The sequence below is a fragment of the Euprymna scolopes genome, chromosome 2, assembly GCF_053919585.1.
Source record: "Euprymna scolopes isolate OS-2025 chromosome 2, ASM5391958v1, whole genome shotgun sequence".
NCBI classification, from domain to species: domain Eukaryota; kingdom Metazoa; phylum Mollusca; class Cephalopoda; order Sepiida; family Sepiolidae; genus Euprymna; species Euprymna scolopes.
Window position 1 is genome coordinate 30,450,403 of NC_136483.1, and position 23,596 is coordinate 30,473,998.

The window sequence follows — 23,596 nt, forward strand, 5'->3', positions numbered from 1 at the left end:
ATACAAAACCATTAATGGCTTCCAATAAAAAAGATGTTCTACCCCCTCATCATATTATTAATGTCATTTATTCATTTAAATGTGGTTGCGGTGCCGACTACGTAGTTCGAACGTCTTTAAAATTGGGAAGTCGTATACAACAACATGTTCCGAGCAAAATCAGGAATGGAACATTCCTACCTACCGACGCTGTAAACAACACATATGGATCCGCTATAACGGAACACTTTATTAAATATCGGGATTGTGCAACGAACTTCAGCATCGACCCCTTCTCCGTATTGAGTCGATCTCACTCCGTATATGATCTAAAAGTCTTGGAGCCTTAGGAAGCCTTCCCTTTGTAAGCAAAAGGACTGCTTGTTGGGTTTGAACGTGATCAGCCTCTGAAATTCATCCCAATACGATAGCTCTTGCTCCCGTCTCTTTTTTTTCTTTTTTTAGATTTTATCATTAAGGAAAACAAATTACTAAAAAATAAATCCCTCGATTCCAATTTTGATGAGTGAGGGCGAAACATGTCAATTGACTCGTTTTGATTTTTTTTCTATTTCCTTACTTTTACTTTGTAGTCGCTATCCATTTTCCTTTTCTCCTCGGTCCATTTTTTTTTTTAAATATAACATGAATTCCGAAGGAATACGTCTTCCCTTCATGATTGCCTTAATAAAGTGTTGTACCCCCAGGAAAATCATGATATATATATATATATATATACTAGCAAAAATACCCGCGCATCGCACGGGACTTTTCTGCACACTTAGGTACGCGATTTGTGGGCACCTTTCCAGTAAGTGGATGTTGTAAAAGGGAAGTAAATTTCAACTCGATGCTTAAATCTTATCTAACACATTGAATACCGAAAACATACCACAATCTGATCAGATCAGTTTTTTTTCATCATATCCTTTTGTAGAACTTTTCATTGAAGAGCCTCGTGGTAAACTACATTTCTGCTTCTTTGATTTGGAGCCAGAATGTAGAGTTTTTCTGAACTTCCTGTCCTGATGGGGAAGTAGAAAATACCGTGACTGAAGCAGTCTCATGTCAGGTCTACGCCAATGGTTTTAAACGTCTGACCTTGACTTTTATTTATGCTCATTGCAAAACACACCTTCACAGGAAACATTTCTAAATAGTACAATTACAACAACGCCCCAACATCCCCTCCCGGCCGCCACCGACTCCCCCTCGTCCCAATATAAACAAAATATTTTTTTTTGGGGGGGGGGGCAACGTGTGGGTGCTCATGTTAGGTTAAATTATTACAATGATCCCCCACTTTATTAAAACTAACATTTCTTCAAAAAGTCCCAGGGTCCAGGAGTTCATATCATCCAAACGGTAAATTTATCATAAAAATAATTATTTGTCCAATCCTGAGAAAGTGAAAGGAGGCCTGGGGTTATTTTTTGGATCGTTTGTCTCTTTTTGATGTTTTTTAGTAAATGCACGGGCGGCCATCTTGCTTGCCAAACTGTAGTGATTACGTTGGATACTAAATATTTTCAAATATGAATAACTACTCATTTATGCAAGAAATAAATGCCATATTCGTTCTCAGCGTCTCCTCCCAAAAGTCGACAATTCAAAGGTGAATGCCGAGGGGTCGGTAAACTAAAAAAAATACCGATTTATGGTAATAATTATACCATAGCGATGTATGATATCATATATGGTAAAAAAATCATATTTTATATTAAAAAAAAATATGGTAAAAAAATTATATTTTATACTAGCAGTATTACCCGACGTTGTTCGGGGGGGGGGTGATTTAATGCCATCTTAATGCTTATTGTCTGTACATTCAGTATTTTTTTTTTTTTGTAATCCTTAAATTATTTTAGTAAAGTTGGTTATATTGACGTCTTACTGATCAATGTAGCTTCCACATCTGATTTGTCCCCTTAGCAGCTATTCTTCCAGCTCAAAACCAAATACTATGGTAAGGTTTTGGGAGCCATGATTTCTTTAACTCTATGCGAAAGAAACCACAGGTTCAATATTGACCATCTATTCGTTTTAAGAATTTATGTCGTTGTAGCTGTATAGTTTTACAATTAGTCAACTATGGCAAAAAATTCCTTACCTTATGTTGCCGGGCATAGTACTTATGCTTGGTTGATGAGGTCTATGTTTTTTAGACCAATGTCTTTGAAACTTCTGAATCACATTTTCACTAATATGTGTGTAGACTGTTTTGCAATTTCTTCAGGATCAGTTGTTTGTTCAATGGACGTTCAAAAAACAGAAAAATAATTTACTGTTGTACTGCTAAAATGTTATTCCATAGCCAATACAATTGTTTAGGGTTGATCAGAATGAATCTAATTATGCAGAGTTGGCAACCAAATAAAGACGAAAGAATTATAAGGACCGCAAATGCTTCTGAATATATTTAAGGGCACTCTAGGTTTTGCCAAATTCATATTTTCACTCTATTTCTCTTTCCATAGAGGTTACTGTGTAAATACATGAAATTGTTTTCATTTTGTTACAAAAAAGAATCCAGGTTAGTGAATTCTTTACTGGGTGCTGGCAAAGCTTTAGAAGGAATAAACACGGTTAATAGAGAGGAGAAATTGAGGTGTAAAATTGTTGAAAAATTATAAAACCTCTTTGTAAACAACATTTTTAGCAAGTGTTTTAGGAGAAAACACAAAGAGTTTGGATTGTGAGCCCACACGTGAGGCAGCTACATAGAGCTGACCGCGAGAAAAACATTGCTCCTGTAAATGAATGCCTGCAACGTCAAAGGTTTGGCCCTGGGATTTGTTGATGGACATCGCGAAGCACAGTTTCACAGGGAACTGTGATCGCTTGAAGTAAATGCCCAGGTCTGGATTTGATGGATATAGGGGTATCCTCGAAATTAGCACTGTCTCTCCTTTTCCACAGCCAGTCAATATTTTGGCCTCGATAATATTAGGTGACAGGGATGTTACCACGAGGCGGGTTCCATTACATTGCTTTGGTGGTATGAGGTTACGAATGAGCATTATAGGAGCTCCAACCTTAAGTCGGAGTATGTGGGGTGGCAGGCCAGGTGGTTCTAGGGAGTTTAGCAACTCCACCGTGTAATCAGCCAGATCAGCAGTATCAGGTGTGCGGTCAATGGATTTATAGACACGTTCCTCTCCCGGGATGAGTTCCAAAAGTCTGTAGTTAATCGCATTGACGGAGGCGTTTTTTGGAGCCAGAATCGCTCTCGTGGCGAGCCAATCAAAGTCCCTGTAGTTTTTCTGAATGTTCTCGAAAACTGCCTGGTATAGGTGGGTTGGCGTTTCAACGATGGTTGATATGTGTTCAACATTTGTGTAATCTTCAGTGTCTGTGGGAGTACGTCCTTCACCAAGTTCCAGAAGTGCATTAGAGAAATTAGCAGCATCTGGGTTGCGGCTAAGGTGGACACGCATATTTGTTGTGAGTTTTAAATGGTGAACTTGATCCCACAGTATCGACGATTTCAGGCATGCTTGAACAGCATCAGCGCGTGTCCCTTTTGGGACAACAGGAAGTGTTTGTCGGAAATCTCCACACAGCAGAACTGTTAATCCACCCATGATGTTGTCACAGTTGCGTAAATCTTGAAGGGTCCTGTTCAATGCTTCCAACGCAACTTTGTGCGCCATCGTGCATTCATCCCATACGATGAGTTTGCATCTGCGTAACAAAACAGCTTTATCCGAATTCTTTTCGATGTTGCATGTTGGGAATTCAGTTTGTGTGTAGTTGATGGGCAATTTTAAAGCTGAATGTGCCGTTCTGCCATCAGGGAGTAAAGTTGCAGCAATTCCAGAGGTTGCAACAGCTATAGCGACAGCTCCACTCCGTCGCACATGGGCAAGTATTAATTTGGTGACAAAGGTTTTTCCTGTGCCACAAGGTGCGTCCAAGAAAAATATTCCTCCACGGTTCTGTTGAACATTTTCATTGATCATATGGTAGACGTTCAGTTGTTCAGGCAACAGTTTAGGCTCATTCTCAGCAATGTACGCATTAAGTTCTGTAGGTGAGTAGCATATTTCACGCAGTAAATTTAGGCTCAAACTATTCCCTTCATGGCAGATGGGGGCAGGTAGGCCATATGATGGTAAAGTGGAACCACCAATTTCCAAAAGGAGGTTTTCGAGGCAAATTAGCCCTTCATTGTAAATCACTTGGGAGTAGTCTTGCTCCACCGATGTATTCTCAAGTTGGGCTCTTCTGGAAATGTCTTCGGTCATGAAGTTACGAAATTTCATCCATAGATGTTTTGGATCGCTCAAGTCACACCATACTATCATAATTGCAAAGAGCGACCGTAGAGCATGGGGAGATTTGAATAGACTTCCTTCTGTCATGGCGGCATCCCACTGAGAATCGTTTTCAAGTAGTCCCAACTGGGAGCATGCATCACGGAAGGTTTCACACAGGACGCCATCGACAGTTTTTATGTCATCAAAACTTATAGGGCCACGGACTTCGTGAAGGAGAAGACGAAGATGGAAGCACTCATGTTGACGTGGTGGCACTGTGTAAACTCGCCCGAGACAGGAATCATATTTAACCCCTGGGAAGCCATCGACAGGGTCTCCACACTTCCTGCGAGTCCACTGTTTGTTATTCCAAGTGTAGTAGGAAGGGATCTGTGGATACAAAAGCGTCTTTGCAAACTCATCATGGCCGCATAGTTTGAAGAAGGCAGTAAGCGTAGTTTCTGGTGGATGCTCCACCACCTGATTAGCAGTGCCGGCAGAAAAGTAAACTCTTTGCCCATTTTCAAGGTGAACAGCGAGTTGTATAACTGCAGGATATCTTTGGTGCAAGGGAAATGAGTAAAAATGCCATACACCTTCACCGCAACACAGGAAACGTCCAATGACATGAGCAGATGGCTCGTCTCGAGAACCGTCGCGCTGAACAGCAAACGCTGCAGCATCGCTTCCCTTGTTGATGTATATGCAGATATATTTAATGGATTTCACTGAGTGACAGAACTCCACATTGATGTGCGATTGGAAAATTTTCGTCAGCAAGGGACAGTACGGTACTATCCATCGGTTATCAACAGTGCTCCGACCGACTATCATCGTATGGCCGCCATCACCTGGACTCCGTCGCCTGTAAAGTGGGTAACCATCACCTCCTGTTTGTGTAGCATTGACAAATCTCCGTGGGTAGCCGCAAGCGCACACCGATTTCTTTTTACAGCATGATTGAGCTTTCTGGCCAGGACCACAGGGTCCATGAACCATCGTTGCTTTGACAATTTCGTAAAGCTGTGGGTCTAATCCAGGATCGGGAATCTCGGCTGAGATAATTTTGTCAATATCAGTGGATTGAATCCGTTCACACAGCCAGATTAAGATATGGGCATGCGGAAGGCCTCTTTTTTGCCACTCTACAGTGAATATGTGGCACCTTACTCGGCCGTAGACTTCACCCTTGACTATAAGATCCATGAGTTTGCACAATTTAAGCCGGAAAACACGGGCAATGAGATCAGGTCGGTCGTAGTGTTCTTGACCCAGAAACAGTTCATCTCGTATTTCTTCCCATGATGGATTGCAGGTGAAGGTAATAAACAAATCCGGTCGGCCATAAAAGCGGACGTACGTCATTGCGTCTTGTGTGCGGGCATGCATATAACGCGGGCCACCGATGTATGTGGACGGAAGAATTGTCAGTTTTCCAACAGTGTTAGGGTCAGTTTCATTTCTCATGCCATCGTGCAGATGTATGTATGAAGACGACCGAAGCTGTTTTTGGTGAACCCGAATATATAGGAGCCTTTCAGATTCCATTTTTGCTGCCATGTCGACTATGTATTGTTGCAGAAGAGGTCCACTCCGAAGGAGAGTGTTGAAATCGTCGTCGCGAACCATCAGTCTGTATGCGTAATATGCTCTGCATGTAATAGTTTTGGGATTGATGGTCGTTTGTCCCAAGTTTTGTTGACATGGTATGTGAAAATGGTATCCATCGTCACCGTAAGGAAATAGTAGGGGATATTGTAGTGCGTCGTATGATCGATGCATTTCATGTATTCGCTGTAGACGTCCACCCCTAGTATGAATAACTATGTCGCGTTTGTTGTTGTGCTCACCCTGGATGACTGCAGAAACCTCGTTGCAAGTGGGAGCATTGAAGCGACGCTCATGTTCTCCTGTAGGACGTTTGTCTGCGTTAATAACGATGGAAAAATTAGGCAGAGGAACATTCTGTAGTGCATACTTGAAACTTTGAATATATGGGTTCGTTTGGTGGAGCATGTCTTGAAGCTGCAAAACAATACTGAGTTGTCGTCGATCCGAACTGTCGTTTGTCTCGGCTGTAATAGCTAGTCGGTTTTCAGCTTGTTGGACGTAGTCACTTACGAAGTAGAGTTGTAAAAATGATGGTTGTACGGTCTCATCAGGTAAAAGGGACCCTATTAGATGGTAGACTTGGCCTTGCACCTCAAATGCGGGATTCCAGCCGCATCCACGGACAATGTTTGCACCAAATGATGTCATTTGGAAGTAGCAGTTGAAAAGTCGAATGGATTTCCGAAAATATTTAGATTCATCAGTCATGCCCAAAAGTAGGTCTCGCAGTGGTTGAGGTAAAGTCTGTAGGGATGGTAGTTTAACTTTACCCGAAGAGCAGCATAGGCTTGGAGGTTCTGCCGGCCATTTTTTAGCTTTGCAGAATGAACATATGCAATTCATCGAACCAATGCTAAGATCCTGCCGGGTAGAGAAGTCATAGTTGGCGTCATAGTTCAATGCTTTGCGTAACCAAAACTCCGGTGAAGGGCATATGTTGCCGCGAGAGGCATGAAATCTCCGAGTAACAGCCTGAACTCGTATCCTTCGAGCTTCTGGTGGCTGAGATGACCGAATGGCGGCTCTGGATGTGTTATCTCGGGCAAGTCGTCTGACCCTCGCTTCAGTAGATTCAGCAGCTCGTGCTGAAGCTGTGGAGGCTGCGTTAGCTGCTCTCCGCCGAGCTGTCCTTTCTGTAGATTCGTTGGCCCTTGCAGAAGAGGTACTTGCAGCATTGGCTGCTCTACGGTTGGCCTGAATCTCTGCAGTTTGTGAAGAACGTAGTTGAGCCATGGCTGCAGCATGTCTAGATAAACGATAAGTCCGTTGAGTAAGTGTTTCAGAAGATCTGGTCTGAGACATGCGCTGTGCTTCGCGAGAACGTAATAATTCTACTTCATCGTAGTCTAGGCTTGCTCTGATGTTCCTAACAGTAGTCGCTGCTTTCGTGCGCCTTCCGAGCTGATTTTTTTTGGGTGGCATTGTTGCGAAATTACTCTGCGGGTGTGTGTGGAATTGAAATGGAATGCTGCCGAAACAATTGTTGAAAGAGTCAATATTTAGGTAGTGTGTATGGTATAAAATAAAATAAAAATAAAGGCAATCAGTATGTGTAATTTCCCCAATACATCAATGTAGAAATATTGGGATTAAAATGTACAGTTGGAAAAACCTCTATATTTATATAAATAAAACAAAGTAAGATATACGTGAAATAAATGAATTTGAAGGTACAATAAATATGTATAAATATGTATAAATGTATGGTGTAAAATCAAATGAAAAAAATAGATGTCCAGGAAAAAGGCAATCAGTATTTGTAAAGTCCCCGTTACATCAACGTAGAAATATTGGGATTAAAATGTAAAGTTTTGAAAACCTCTACATTAGGTGTCAAAAATTGAAGATATAATAAATATGTATAAAAGTATGAGAAGATTAAATGCGAAAAGTAATAATATTGAGAAATGCTTTCTAAATGCATAAGTAATGTAAATGTAAAAATAAACAATGTTGTATTGTTATGTTGTTGTGGGGTCAGCGTTCGCGCTTGGCTCCCACAGAATGGAAATAGGCACAAATTTCAATAAAAACTTTTTATATCTATCTGCGTTAGTATACTTTGATAATTATGTTTCAGTTTGAAGAAATATGGTATAACAAAATTATGGGTTGTTCGTTCGCGCCTGACCTCCATAGAATGGAAATATGTCACAAAATTTAACGAGGTTTTTGAATATAGATCCAAAGAATATTGTGATAAGTGTTTCAGTGTGAACAGGTATGGTATAATAAATTATGGGGGTTATCTATTTTATTTTTACTTTCATCATATTTTGCTTTGGTTTTGATACCCCGAAATTCGAAGCTATCTCTTTACACCCCTTCCTTTTCATAACCTATCATACTTTCATAAATCAGAATCCATTTTCTGTAGGTTATTTTTGAACCCAGTTAACGACGGATACTTTTGCTAATATATATATATATATATATATATATATATATATATATATATATATATATATATATATATATATGGCTATAAAATGTGGGGGGACACTTTTCTGCATTAATTTAATGTAAAATAAGCACCTAATTTATGGCCACATTTTTGGTAGGGGGTTATTTGGTAATTGTGGTAGCCACTCAAAAAAGAAAAAAAAAAAAAAAAAAAAAACTAAACGTCAAAAATAGTTGTCGATAGTTGTAAAATCTTCTACCTTAACATTTTCCTTTATTATGACAACTTTTAATGGTTTTCAGCTATGGTGAAAACGAATATCGCACTGGAATTTCAGTTATGAGGTTATAAATGTTATAAGTGGTGGCCATTGTCGTACTGAATAAAAGTATTATAATGCATTAAAATAAAAAAACTTATCCAGGTAGGTACAAGAGTAACTTACCTTGCCTTTGTCTCTTTTTTATTCTCTTAACAGAGCTAACCAAAATGATGATTTGTTATTTTTCATTATTTTGAATCACCTAATTTCTTTTATTACAAATTACTTTTCTACTTTATTTTTATGTTGCAGTGAAAAGTAAAATAGTTGAAACTAGTATTGCAGTAATTAAAAAAACAAAAACAAATACAAAAATAAAATAATCAAGAAGTTTCGTTTCATTTCCTTAGAATAGGATTCCATGTTTTTGTTCTTAAATAAATTTCTGCTTCTTAATAAAACTTTGAGATGGACTATTTTTAGTCGCAGAGGCCGGTTAGTAACCAGTCAACATTACCACAGCTTCAATTGTTTTTACTTTTTATGTTCGCTACCACCAAAACCGCCCCCACAAAATGTAAACACGGAATTTTCTATATGTTAAACGGTAAATGTCAGCACGTTACTTACGGAACATCGGGTAAATTGCAGATACCTATTAAACTATACATGTTCTATAGTTGATTAACCCCTACCACCTACCCCAACAACCAAACAAATGAGAAGGAAAACATAAAAATGTTTCTATGAACCGCTCGTGATAAATATATTTTTGCATCAACTAAAAAGCATTAAAAACTACGCAACAATACAAATTCAACGAGCCACATTTTCTGTTGTTTTTTTTTTAAATTTCCATATTTAAAACTGTCTGATAAAATATTTCCTCTCATTCTTTTTTGAAAACACAGCAATTTAGTCCGTCACAACTTACATACTCTCTCCCTCTCTCTCTCTCTCTCTCTCTCTCTCTCACGCGCGCTCACTCCCTCGGCTCCTCTTCAAAGTCATCATACACCTTGTGATGACTAATGTTATTTCGATCTCTCGTTACATCTTAAGTTGCCGTGGTCGCGACGGCTAAATGGATGGCTTTCTTAAATCTTCTTTTACTCCTTCACTTTACAGGTCCGAGCTTGCCTGCCTGCCTACCTGCCTACTACATTTTTTGTCAACCCCTTTCCACCCGGGCTGCCTATTGCGTCTAATTTTTTATCCCCCCCCCCCGCGCTGCTATATATATATATATATATATATATATATATATATATTACGACTGCTTTATATATATTTAGCGTAATGGTAAAGACGTTCAACACTGCTTATCACAGTTGCAATTATTGATCGGGCATTTAGGTTTCGAATTTCAACGTGAAAACTCTTTCCACGTCTAGTCACTCTAAAGAGCTGCGATACGGCAAAATCGTCGGTGGATGACTATATAGATGTATACAAATGAGTCATCATTTCATAAGGTCAAAATTCACTCGAGGGTAACGGTTGATGAGATTGTTAGCTCATGAACAAGACTATGAAAGGCTTGTAAACGATGAGTGGAATTAACAAAGTTGGCTTGCTTAAGAAGACGACCCGACACGTATTGTGTTGCAGTTTTTATAGAAGTAGGCCCATGACTATGTGCTCCAAAGATGAGAAGATTTTGGAAAGAAACCCTGAACGAGAAAGCGTCTGTAGGAAAAAATAGATCATACCCCCCCACGGATTACGAAGTCATTTTTGCACTCAGGCAAGAAGGATTACTCTGAACGGCAGTTTTCTAGATGTAGCATCACTACGCTATCTTAGGTTGTATCTGACTCTTTTAGAGATAAAGGATTGCATGAAAATACTTCGTGGGGCGAGATAATTATCCAAACATTTTCCCCAGCAACATTAGAAACAAATTAAATATAGGTTTTCCGTTCCACATCTGGAATGACCCAATCCTGGGAGTTTATGAAAGCAAGAGGCTTCATCTACTAGAAAGACATCCATTTCGACAGATGAAAAAAAAATCTGAGCATTAATATTGAAAAAAATTGAATTTAGTTTTAGAAATGTTAAACATGAAAGGCCACCCTTTCCAGTATTGCACCACGTAATCCAGGCTGGAAGAGAACTAGCCAATTAATTCACCAAACAAATTAGTTCAACTGTTGAAGGATGTTATTTTGCTTCAAATGTTCGTGTTGTGTATAATACAAACCATTAATGGCTTCCAATAAAAAAGATGTTCTACCCCCTCATCATATTATTAATGTCATTTATTCATTTAAATGTGGTTGCGGTGCCGACTACGTAGTTCGAACGTCTTTAAAATTGGGAAGTCGTATACAACAACATGTTCCGAGCAAAATCAGGAATGGAACATTCCTACCTACCGACGCTGTAAACAACACATATGGATCCGCTATAACGGAACACTTTATTAAATATCGGGATTGTGCAACGAACTTCAGCATCGACCCCTTCTCCGTATTGAGTCGATCTCACTCCGTATATGATCTAAAAGTCTTGGAGCCTTAGGAAGCCTTCCCTTTGTAAGCAAAAGGACTGCTTGTTGGGTTTGAACGTGATCAGCCTCTGAAATTCATCCCAATACGATAGCTCTTGCTCCCGTCTCTTTTTTTTCTTTTTTTAGATTTTATCATTAAGGAAAACAAATTACTAAAAAATAAATCCCTCGATTCCAATTTTGATGAGTGAGGGCGAAACATGTCAATTGACTCGTTTTGATTTTTTTTCTATTTCCTTACTTTTACTTTGTAGTCGCTATCCATTTTCCTTTTCTCCTCGGTCCATTTTTTTTTTTAAATATAACATGAATTCCGAAGGAATACGTCTTCCCTTCATGATTGCCTTAATAAAGTGTTGTACCCCCAGGAAAATCATGATATATATATATATATATATATATATATATATATATATATATATACGGTACTCGGGTTTTTTTTATATTCAAAAGTAATGGACTAATGAATTCAACGAGCTGATAATACTTGTTTATTGTTATATAAACATGCTCACATCCCGCTGCTACAAATAGCCACTTGTTTCAATCAAACAACAGATATCATCAGGCAGCGACTTGACTATTCAAAAGTTCAATGAACTTTTGAATAGTCAAGTCGCTGCCTGATGATATCTGTTGTTTGATTGAAACAAGTGGCTATTTGTAGCAGCGGGATGTGAGCATGTTTATATAACAATAAACAAGTATATATATATATATATATATATATATATATATATATATATATATATACTAGCAAAAATACCCGCGCATCGCACGGGACTTTTCTGAACACTTAGGTACGCGATTTGTGGGCACCTTTCCAGTAAGTGGATGTTGTAAGAGGGAAGTAAATTTCAACTTGATGCTTAAATCTTATCTAACACATTGAATACCGAAAACATACCACAATCAGATCATATCAGTTTTTCATCATATCCTTTTGTAGAACTTTTCATTGAAGAGCCTCGTGGTAAACTACATTTCTGCTTCTTTGATTTGGAACCAGAATGTAGAGTTTTTCTGAACTTCCTGTCCTGATGGGGAAGTAGAAAATACCGTGACTGAAGCAATCTCATGTCAGGTCTACGCCAATGGTTTTAAACGTATGACCTTGACTTTTATTTATGCTCATTGAAAAACACACCTTCACAGGAAACATTTCTAGATAGTTCAATTACAACAACGCCCCAACATCCCCTCCCGGCCGCCACCGACTCCCCCTCGTCCCAATATAAACAAAATATTTTTTTTTTTGGGGGGGGGGTCAACGTGTGGGTGCTCATGTTAGGTTAAATTATTACAGTGATCCCCCACTTTATTAAAACTAACATTTCTTCAAAAAGTCCCAGGGTCCAGGAGTTCATATCATCCAAACGGTAAATTTATCATAAAAATAATTATTTGTCCAATCCTGAGAAAGTGAAAGGAGGCCTGGGGTTATTTTTTGGATCGTTTGTTTCTTTTTGATGTTTTTTAGTAAATGCACGGGCGGCCATCTTGCTTGCCAAACTGTAGTGATTACGTTGGATACTAAATATTTTCAAATATGAATAACTACTCATTTATGCAAGAAATAAATGCCATATTCGTTCTCAGCGTCTCCTCCCAAAAGTCGACAATTCAAAGGTGAATGCCGAGGGGTCGGTAAACTAAAAAAAATACCGATTTATGGAAATAATTATACCATAGCGATGTATATGATATCATATATGGTAAAAAAATCATATTTTATATTAAAAAAAAATATGGTAAAAAAATTATATTTTATATTAAATCTATATAATTATATAACTCAAATTACCTTGTAACAGGTATTGTAACTCAACATCCGGTTTACGACTTCCGGTTGCGTATGCGTACATAAACATAAACCCATAACAGCGTAAACAAATAAACATAAATCGCTACTTTTGCAGAATTTGACCTGCGTACTAAAATATTAACGCTATTATTTAGAAATTATTATTTAACATGGGAAGGGTGGGGATGTTTTGCAACTATTCTGTATTACAATACTGTCACAATTTTCTTACAAATAAATCAGCTTTAATCCGTTGACAACGTATTGTTTGACTGTGTACGTTTTCAGCGTCCCAAATTGTTTTTTTTTCGCGTTTAAATTATCCAAATAAAATTTGTTAATACTTTCTGCATTTTTTTTACGTCGTTCATTTCCGTATTATGTTTAAGTCATTTAACGCAATTTTCTTACAAATAAATCTACATTAACCCGTTGACAACCATAAGAGCATTTTACAACGTATTGCTTTACTGTGTATGTTTTCAGCGTCCCAATTGTTTATAGTTCAATGGCTGTAATTGTTTTATTTTATTAAAAATAAACAATTATAAACAGAACGATGAATTATATCGGCGTAAAACTACTAAATACAGTGAAAAATAAAACCCCGGATAACTCAACAATAACAAATAAAAAAGGTTTTTACTCATGCAGAGAGCGATCCAGACGTAACTCAGCGCCCGTCCGGCTTTCTCCGGAACATGACCTCAACAGCCGGAGTAAGCCGAGCGTCGCCGAGAAAATGAAGTCGTCTGACGAAACATAAAGCTGAACCAATGACAATGTAGCGCGATGGTTTTTAACGCGACGCGCGTTCGCGCGAGTTGAAAATTCAAAGCAGCAGATGACAATTTGGAAGAGAAAGAAAAGAAAATAAAATAGTAAAAAAAAAGCACACCATTTCGTACTTTAACGTCAGAAAAAAATACATGAATTTTACAGCCTTAAGTGAGCAGCTGAAAATACCAACTGGAATCCTCGACTTTTGTCAAGAAAAAAATTACTGGCACGGACGAAAACTGTGGACAAGGAAAGGTAAGTGATGGCTATGTCTGGAGGTGTCAGGCTACCACATTCCGAACCTTTACATCATCCGGACTGGTACCTTTTTTTTTTTTTTTTTTGCCAAGTCTAGGCCTACAATTGCCATTGTGGGCGTTTGAGCGAGCAACGCAGAAAGACCTCCAGCGCGAATGCGGAATACGATTTACGCACTCACACCATTAATAAAACAATGCTATGAGGAAACAACAATATCTTTTTTAATATGAAAAAACAAAAAGAAAAAAATCTATCCCACCCAGTTTTGTTTCAATTTTTCTAGTTTTCAGGTTTTTCCTTGAGAAAAAAAAAAAAAAAAAAAAAGTAACACCCCAAAAAACAAAGATATTTTTTTTTCAATTTTTCTTACAAAAAAAAAAACCTTTACAAAAAAAAAGAAGTGTTTATTTGACTTACCTTTGAATCTTTTCTCGAACAAAAAAATCAGTCAATGTCAAGTTTCTTTCCAACTCCTCAAAAAACATTTTAAAAGGTTTTCGGTGGTGCTGAAAACGAATATAACATTTAAATTTGGGTAGATAAGTAGTTTTCATATGAAGAATTTTTTTTCAAAAAATAGGGAATAACTTTCCGATATAAATTTAACGTTAAATGAGCACCCACCTTCTGGCCATGTAGTAATTTCTTCATATCAAAACAAATTTAACTGATATTCGTTTTCAGCATCTCCAAAAACCGGCGCTGTCTTTTTTTTTTTTTTTTTTTTTTTACTAAGATTCGTTCATTTTTTCATCTCATAATTTAGGACATTAATTATGCTGTCAGTAAGTTTACAAAAACATACTTGTATAGCTGTTAACAGGTGCTTCAGCAGTTAAATATTTCACAAAAATTCCGTTTTCATTAGGGGGCTGCGGAGCCCCATAATGTAAACAGAATTTATGTGAAATATTAAACGATTCTGCTTTAATGGTTTAATGGTTAATGTCGGCACATTACTTACGGAAAAACACTTAATTCCACTACAGAAACACCTGTTAAAAACTATACAAGTTCTATAAGTGAATACTCACCTCAAAAATAAAAAAAACAACTGCTCATGTAAGCTTACTGACAGCATTATTAGCGTCCTAACTTATAAAAAAAATGAACGAATCTTTTGGTTAAAACAAAAACAAAAAAACAAAACAGACAAAAAACAAAACAAAACAAAACAAAAAAAAAACAGCGCCGGTTTTCGGGGGTGCTAAAAACGAATATCACAGTTAAATTTGTTTTATGATATGAAGAAATTATTAGGTGTCCAGAAAGTGGGTGCTCATTTTACGTCAAATTTATATAGGATAGTGATCCCCCGCTACTTGAAAAAGTAATTTCTTCATATCATGTCCCAAATTTAAATGTGATATTCGTTTCAGCACCATCGGCGACGCTCCGCTTAATTTCCTCAGTGACGCTCGGTTTACGCCGGCTGTTGGCGTAATGTTCCGGAGAAAGTCGGATGGATTCTGAGTTCACTCTCTGCATGAGTACCAAAAGGTTACTTAAAAATTAAGAATAAGCGAAAAATAAAAAAAATTACCCCTGAATTAAAAATAAAATAATAATTCAACTTAGAAGAATATTTCGAAATGAACACAAATCTATTAAAGAAAATATTTAATAACGTGCTCAAAGAATTAACTATCACAGTTATTCCCCTTGGTTTTCTGGTTTGAAAATAAAAAGGTTTCAGATTTACGATAATAATAAGTAAATTTAAGTGAAATAAAATATAAATTGAAATGAAAATAAACTAAAGGATTACATTTTAAATTATATTTTTAAACAGTATAGTATTAACGAGGCTATTATGTCGAATAAGTGATATAATCGAGATAATTATTTAAAATGATTTAATTTAATGTGATATGCTAATAACCATAACTCAGTCGATGTATATGTGATGGGAAGAATGCTATATGTAGAAGTTACGCATAAAAATAGATTTCTTTGACAGAAGATATAGGTTTCTTGAACAGGGATCTAACTTAATAACTTGATTTGAGCCCAAAACTATGAATTTTAAGGGGTCATAATAGCGGTTGAAGTTTAAAAAAATTACCCCCTTTTTTCCCCAGCATTTAACTTCCAAACACCCGGGCAATGCCGGGCTGAAATGCTAGTATATCTATAAAAGTGAAAGTATTTGTGTGTCTGTGTGTCTGTCTGTGTAAATTTACCTAGATATAGGTTCCTTGGACGTGAATCTTACTTCATAACTTCAGTTGAGCCTAAATCGATAAATGTTAAGGGATCATAATAGGGGTCAAAGTTTTTAAAAAATTGACCTTTGTGGTCTCTATCAAATTATTTAGACAATTTCTGTTCTAAACATTTGAAATTTTACATAAAGGGTATTCAGAGATAGGACAAGCTTTTTAATCGGTTTGGGTCAAAAATTTGAGCTACCAATATATAAATCTATGTATGTATGTTTGCATGTCTTCCTAATACTTTCGACAGAGGCGACGGATTTTCACAAGATCAGTATCGTTTTGGAGCTCGTCCCTTCAGATGACAAATATCGAAAAATTAGCTAAAAAAATTCATTCCTTCACCCTCAACTGGCCATTTTTTACAGGGAGGAGTCGCTTTTTTTCGCCAATATTGTCGAAAGTCATCTCCTTTCGATTGACTAGCCTTAATTTAAACCTACGTCACTTCCGGTTGCTAAGTGCTGTATAAAAAGCGCAACACACACACACACACACACACACACACACACACACACACACACACACACACACACACACACACACACACACACACACACACATATATATACACGAGCAAACAGTTAATAAAACATGTTAAAGAACACTTTGAAATAAGTTAAACACATATTTAATCTGAAAAGCAAACACTAGATAAGTGGATAGTCTTTAATTCACGGAGTTTCGAAGAAATACTTTCCTTCTCATCAGAGGGTAGGAATTAGCAAAATGCGGGATCGGATTTTGCATGCAATAGTATTTGATGAAACAACAAGTAAGTCAAAGATCTTACTTAAAAATAAAAAAAGTGAAGCAGAGGGAATATGGTGAAGATAAAGGTGATTACACATGAATGGATAGTCTGGTGGAAGATAAATAATCCAGTGACGGTAAATTCCAAATATATAACTTCAAGAAAGTTAACTGAATTTCCATTTGTACAAGTAAAATCCCAAAATCCCGTAATTGGAAGAAGATGGTTCATAATAATCCAAAGGCAGAAATCCATGGAAAAATTCACAAAAATGTGTACAAGGAAAAAAGGAAAAAATTCCAATAATATTAATAAAAGAAAAATAAGATATGCTTTTCATTCTACTGCCGAGATATAAATATAAATAAGAAAGATCAAGGAAGAAAATTTATATATATATATATATATATATATATATATATATATATATATATATATATATATATATTGCACTTTTTTATACAGCACTTAAGAACCTCATTTAATTCACGAGATTTTTCTCCTGAAAACCTTTAACGGTGTATATATTGGTAATCAATGCTCTTCAAAGTGTTACTATATACTGTGTTGCCCTCAAAGATGTCAAAGAAATGAGCTAAGAATGTGATTTGGGACATGAAGATTATATATATATATACTAGCATTTCAGCCCGGCGTTTCCCGGGTATTTGGAGGTGTATGTTGAGTAAAACAAAAACAAAAAAAAGCGGTCAATTTTTTTAAACTTTGACTCCTATTATGACCCCTTGAAATTTATTGTTTTGGGCTCAAATCAAGTTATTAAGTTAGATCCATGTCCAAGGAACCTATATCTAAAATTTCAAGTGTTTAGAGCAAAAATTGTCAGAGGAGTTTGGTAGAGTTCTCAAAAGTAAAATCATTGAACTTTGGCCCCTTAATCGCCGAATTTCCGGCCGAAATCTGGTCACATCGATTTCTCCAAATCTTAGTACTTTGTATATCAAATTTCGAGTCTGTAGACTTAAAATTGACAGAGTTATTGCGTATGGAAATGTACACAGACACACACACATAGACAGACAGACACTTTCACTTATATATATATATATGCGATCTTAATCTCCCAAATTATATATATATATATATATATATATATATATATATCATCTTCATCTCCCAAATTATATATAAATCCCCGAAACAGTGTTTCAAGGTAAACAACTGATGATCCCTTAAAAAATAAATTATTAGTACTATAGTAAATTCGAGAGCGAGTTGATGCAGTGATTGCAGGTGATTAAATGATTTACTGACTAGATGGTTTCCTAACGAATGATAAAAAATATTTTATTTGTATAGTTTTAAAGGTTAAAAACTTCAAAGACTATATATATATATATATATATATATATATATATATATATATATATATATATATATATATATATACTAGCAGTTCCGCCCGGCTTTGCTCGGGCCCTATTTACTGTTCATAAGGTTATGTGCATAGGTATATATTAAAAAGTGTGAATATGTAAAGTAATGCCTTTCTGTTTAATAGTCTTCTTTAACTACAAGAGAGAAAAGACAGACAGACATTTTTACTTTTATAGATATACTAGCATGGGTGCCCGGCGTTGCCCGGGTGTTTGGAGGTGTATGTTGAGAAAAAGAAAACCCAGAAAAAAAACGCCCAGTTTCTTTTACTTTGACCCCTATTATAACCCCTTAACTTTTATTGTTTTTTGGGATCAAATCAAGTTATTAATTTAGATCCATAATCAAGGAAGCTATATCTAAAATTTCAAGTGCTTAGACCCCAAATTTTTGGAAGAGTTTGGTAGAGTTATCAAAGGTCAAATCGTTGAACTGACCCCTTAACAGCCAAATTTCTGGCCGAAAACCGATCACATCGATTTTCCCAAATCTCAGTACCCTGTATGTCAAATTTCGAGTCTGTAGACTAAAAATTGACAGAGTTATTGCGTAGGTAAATGTGCACAGACAGACACACAGACACGGTCACTTTTATAGATATATAGATGTATACCAAGTTAAAGGTTATATATATATATGATATAAAGCTGAACGTCAGTGTGTGTGTGTGTGTGTGTGTGTGTGTGTGTGTGTGTGTGTGTGTGTGTGTGTGGTCACGAATAGGCTCCTATATGGTTGACTATTTAAAAAAAAAACTGATTACATATAATGATAGAAGATGTATCGAGGATCAGGAATGGGTATGTTTGATCTGACAGAACGGGGGTTCATAAAAATTGTGGGGTCTGCGTTCGCGCCTGGCCCCCAAAGTATGGAAATAAAAAATGAAAAAAAAAAAAAACGTTTACAAGTGTTTTTGATATAGATGTACATAAGAATACTTTGATAAGTATGTTTCAACTGAAATAGGGATGGTATAATAAAATTGTGGGGTCTGCGTTCGCGCCTGTACTCCATGGAAATATGGCACAAACTTTAACAAAGATTTTTCATATCTTTTTGCGTAAGTATACTTTGATAATAATGTTTCAGTTTGAAGAAATATGGTATAATAAAATTATTGAGTGTTCGGTCGCGCCTGACCTCCATAGAATGTAATATGTCACAAAGTTTAACAAGGGTTTTTAAAAGGGGTGAGGGTCCACACCTTAACTTTAATCTTAATTCACGTTAGCTTTTATTTATTTTTTTTAGTTGAATCATATTTTGTCGAATAAATTCACCTCATAAATTCATGTTCTTATTAAAGTGAAAGACAAAAAATGTCGGAACTTTAGACAATTTTTGACACAAATTTTGCATAACTCTGTTTTTTCCTTCTCCACTTGCACGTGGCACTCTTTCGAAAATAGATAAATAATAAAAATAAGAACGTTACTTGTTATCGTGTCAAAAGAAGGAAAAAATCCTGCTCACGTAATTATGTGTCTTTTTAAAAACATTTACATAACCTTTTTATTTTTATTTATATATCTGTTTAAGCTTTTTTGTCAGTGTACTAGAAGGAATTCAGTTGATTACAACCCTTTCTGTGTGTTCTTTACATTACAATAGTACAACCCTGAATCTGACGGCGCAATACTACACAGTTCAATACTGTAAAACTGAAATGAAGCTGTTCTGCTTGAAAAGGGCTCCATTTTCTTCTTATTCATATTTATATCGATTATTTGCTTTAAAAAACTAAAGTAATTACGTGTTTACTTTTTTAATATCCCATTTTGCTGTTTATATAAACATATATATAAACTAACATAATAATAAAAAAAATCACATTTAACTATACCTAGGTTTAAAATAGGTCAGACCACTAGGTATCTACGCTTCCCGCTTATAGAACACACACGAAGAGAGGGTACGTTGATAGCGTGTTTTTTTTGTTTTGTTTTTGCAAGACGTGGTCTGTAGGTTCAAGCTCCGCACGTAAATTTCTTACTTTTTTTCATAAACTGCAAAGAATTTTATAAGACTTTAAAATTTAGTTTTTTTTTTTTTTTTTTTTTTTTTTGCATAACGTAGTCTGTAAGTTCAAATTTCGCACGTAAATTTCTTAATATTTTCTTTTCGTTAACACGAAAAAAGTTTATTCATAAGATTGGAAAATTTACGTGTGTGTATATTTTTAAAATATCTATTATCTTTGCAATATAAAACTCGAATATTACGGTATTCTAATTAAACTTTATAACTGATTATCGAAAAAATAAAATCGTAAACTAAGCAAAGATTATTTCTTTGTGGAAATAAAAAAATACATTTGAATTTCACTCAAGTCATTTAAAATAATAAAACTTCAAATTAAACTTTTTTTTAAAACTAAGTTTACCTTAAACTAGGTGTTTGGTATAAAATGATTATTTCCTTTAATCAAAAATTAATGGAGGGTAATACCGCAAGCAATTACAGCACAAACACAACTTAACATGTTTTCATATTTAGAAAAGTTTCTGAATTTAACACCCCCCGGGCTGCCTACTGTTGTTTTAACCCACCTCCTCCGCTACTATCACTTTTTAACACCCCTTTCCACCCGGACTGAACTGTTGTTTTGACCCCACCTCCACCTCACCTCAATACAACCGGGCAACGCCGGGCACTCCCGCTAGTTAATATATAAGAAGGTGGAAAGTTAGATTGCCCGAAATGCTATGAAAATAACACGCAAGATGAGAAAAGTAGTATGAATAATCCACTAATACGCATAACCAATTCTTATCTAAAATACTCAGAAACTTGAATTTTCTATTCTATAAAGTAAATTCTGAAGTTTTTAAGCTCCATCTGATATAGCAGATCAGCTTAATACAGAAAAGAAAAACAAATAAAAACAAACAAAACAAACACATTCTCCATTCTTACTAAAACAACACTGAAATTAGGTAAAAAAAAATGCCAGTCCTATTTATTTTTCTTTCTTTTGATTAAAAGAGCAGTAGTGAGAGAGATAGAAATATATAAAAAGAGGGAGGGAGAGAGAAAGAGGGGGTATGTTAAAAGTTGTTGCACACAGAACAGACATTTTTAACAAAATCCAGCAAAACAAAAAGGGTTTGAAATAATATACAACAAAGAAATGTTACCAAAGGCAATATAACATATTTTATCTATTCTACTACCTGCCTGTCAGTGTTTTAACTTGTATTAAGCATTTATTTATTTCGAAACACAAGCAGTATCAATGTTGAATATGTCGGTCTAATTCAGCTACATGGATTCTCGATAATCACCCCAGAATTCAAAATTTAACAAATACTTGTAGATCATTACATTGTCACACAATTGGTGACATTTATTGTATATGTTTCTACCAGTACTCTGTTTAATTTTCGATTTGTGAGTGATTATCAGATCACCATTTTACTTCATGCTAACTCAACACACTTGACGCCACATTTGTTTCGGGGTAAATAAACGCTGTAAAATAAGTTAAAGCACAAAACCAGGTAGGTTGAAGAGTAACTTATCTTACTTTTAGTAACATTCATTTTTTACTCCTAGTTTTTGTTTTGTTGGTTCTTGTTAAAATTTTCACTCAAAATTTCTATTTTGTTATCCATGCCGTCGGGCAACTCCAGGTAGTCTTACTAATCTAGTCCAAAAGTACATCGCTGATGAATAACGATTTTCTTCAGAGACAATTCCGCTGCCAGCATTATCTTTCTTCTGGTTTGCTCTAAAACAACAAAAACAAAAATAAATGTTGTTTCTAAATACATTTAGTGTATGTGTGTGTGTGTGTGTGTGTGTGTGCGTGTGTGTGTGTATATATATCCGAGCACCTGCGTGTGCGGGCGTTAGTGTGTGTGTATGCATGCGTTAGTGTGCTTGCGTGTGTGCTCGCGCTTGCGTGGCTTGATTACTTTCCAGCAGAAGCTTCGCTACAAATATAGCAATGCTTCCAAACCCAACCAAACAACACCCTGTCTGGGCGAAGAAAGAATCTATATTTAGCTGACATTGGCCTGAATATTTCCTCAATTCTGTACACTTCTCAGGTTTTTTTTTCTATTCTACTTTGCAAATACACTAACAACTACCCGCCTGTCAGCTGGTGCTGCTTTTTATTCTTTACGTATCTTTCAATTCAAGTAATGATTATGTCTGGAATAGAGGCAAAATTACCAGCCATTTTTCTTTCAATCATCATAAAAATAATGGAATTATACAATTCTATTGTAATTTTCTAAGATCGTTTGTCCAATTACTCTGCCCTCACAAATATCAGCACTCCCTCCTCAAAAACAAGACATAGTATTGTAGATGTTTTATTACTTACTTAAGAGGATAAAATCTATTCACATCCACCAGTTTTAATAAAAAATATATCATTTTCCTCTATAATTCTGCTTCTACAGTTCTCCACTATTCCGCAATGCACTCCACAGTGGCGTTTACACAGCCTAACCCTAACAGTAACCTTACTTTTAACCTTAATCTTAACGTATATCAAAACAGGGCTCAGAAAAGTAGGCTAAAGACTAACCTGACAAGCAGCAAAATCCCACCTCTTGACTGTTTAGGTTTATAGACACCGAAAACTACTCTAATAGAATCCCCTCTCTATTTCCTGCTTCCCTGGCTGTAATGACATTTATTTTACAAGCGAGTCACCGTTTATCAATATCTGAAGGCCACTCGAGGAAAAGGGTTAACGCGTGTCAGTTGGTTGGGGAGATACCACCGTGATGGTGAAAATTTGGAAGAATTTGATTATTAAAGAGGATTGTTCAACAAGAACTTGTTTATATTGAACTGGAAAGCAACTATGTTGTAGTCAGCTGAGAATCAGACATGCGTTATTGTGTTACACAAACGGGCAGTTCTAAGTTTAAATGAGATCTGAATTGATATCTCGCTACTCAACTCCCTACATAGTGTTCCTATAGACATGGCCCCAAATGACAGCTCTTTAGTGCAAGTGCCAACATGTCCTGTTTGGGGTGAATAAGAGTTATAAAAAGTAGGGCAAGGGTGTGTGTGCACACTGCGCGTGACTACCGAGGCTATTTTGTTTGCAAACCTGACTTTTTTCATTAGTTTTTCATTAACTAATTAGTTTTATAAGCATATTTTTTGCTATAACAATTTTAATCTTCCAAAATCAACAAGCGTAAATAAATTAGATATTTAAAAATCGATAATACACGCAGAAGAAAAACTGAAATCGATCTTGTAGATAATTTGAGGTGGATTACCTGTCATATAGTTTTTCTCATTGTGCGTTTATGGTTTTAAATAATCAGAACAACCGTACCAGTAACCCAAGCATTTCGCAAGAGAGAGAAAAATAACG

General features: G+C 36.0%; 1 protein-coding gene across 1 annotated transcript; it reads right to left on the reverse strand.

Moving 5' to 3' along the window:
• Nucleotides 1-2,606: 2,606 nt before the first annotated feature.
• Nucleotides 2,607-7,271, reverse strand: LOC145303482 (uncharacterized). The gene has a single exon (XM_080144849.1). It carries the CDS (start codon nt 7,269-7,271, stop codon nt 2,607-2,609), a length of 4,665 nt encoding a protein of 1,554 aa, XP_080000975.1.
• Between the last annotated feature and the right edge of the window lie 16,325 nt (nt 7,272-23,596).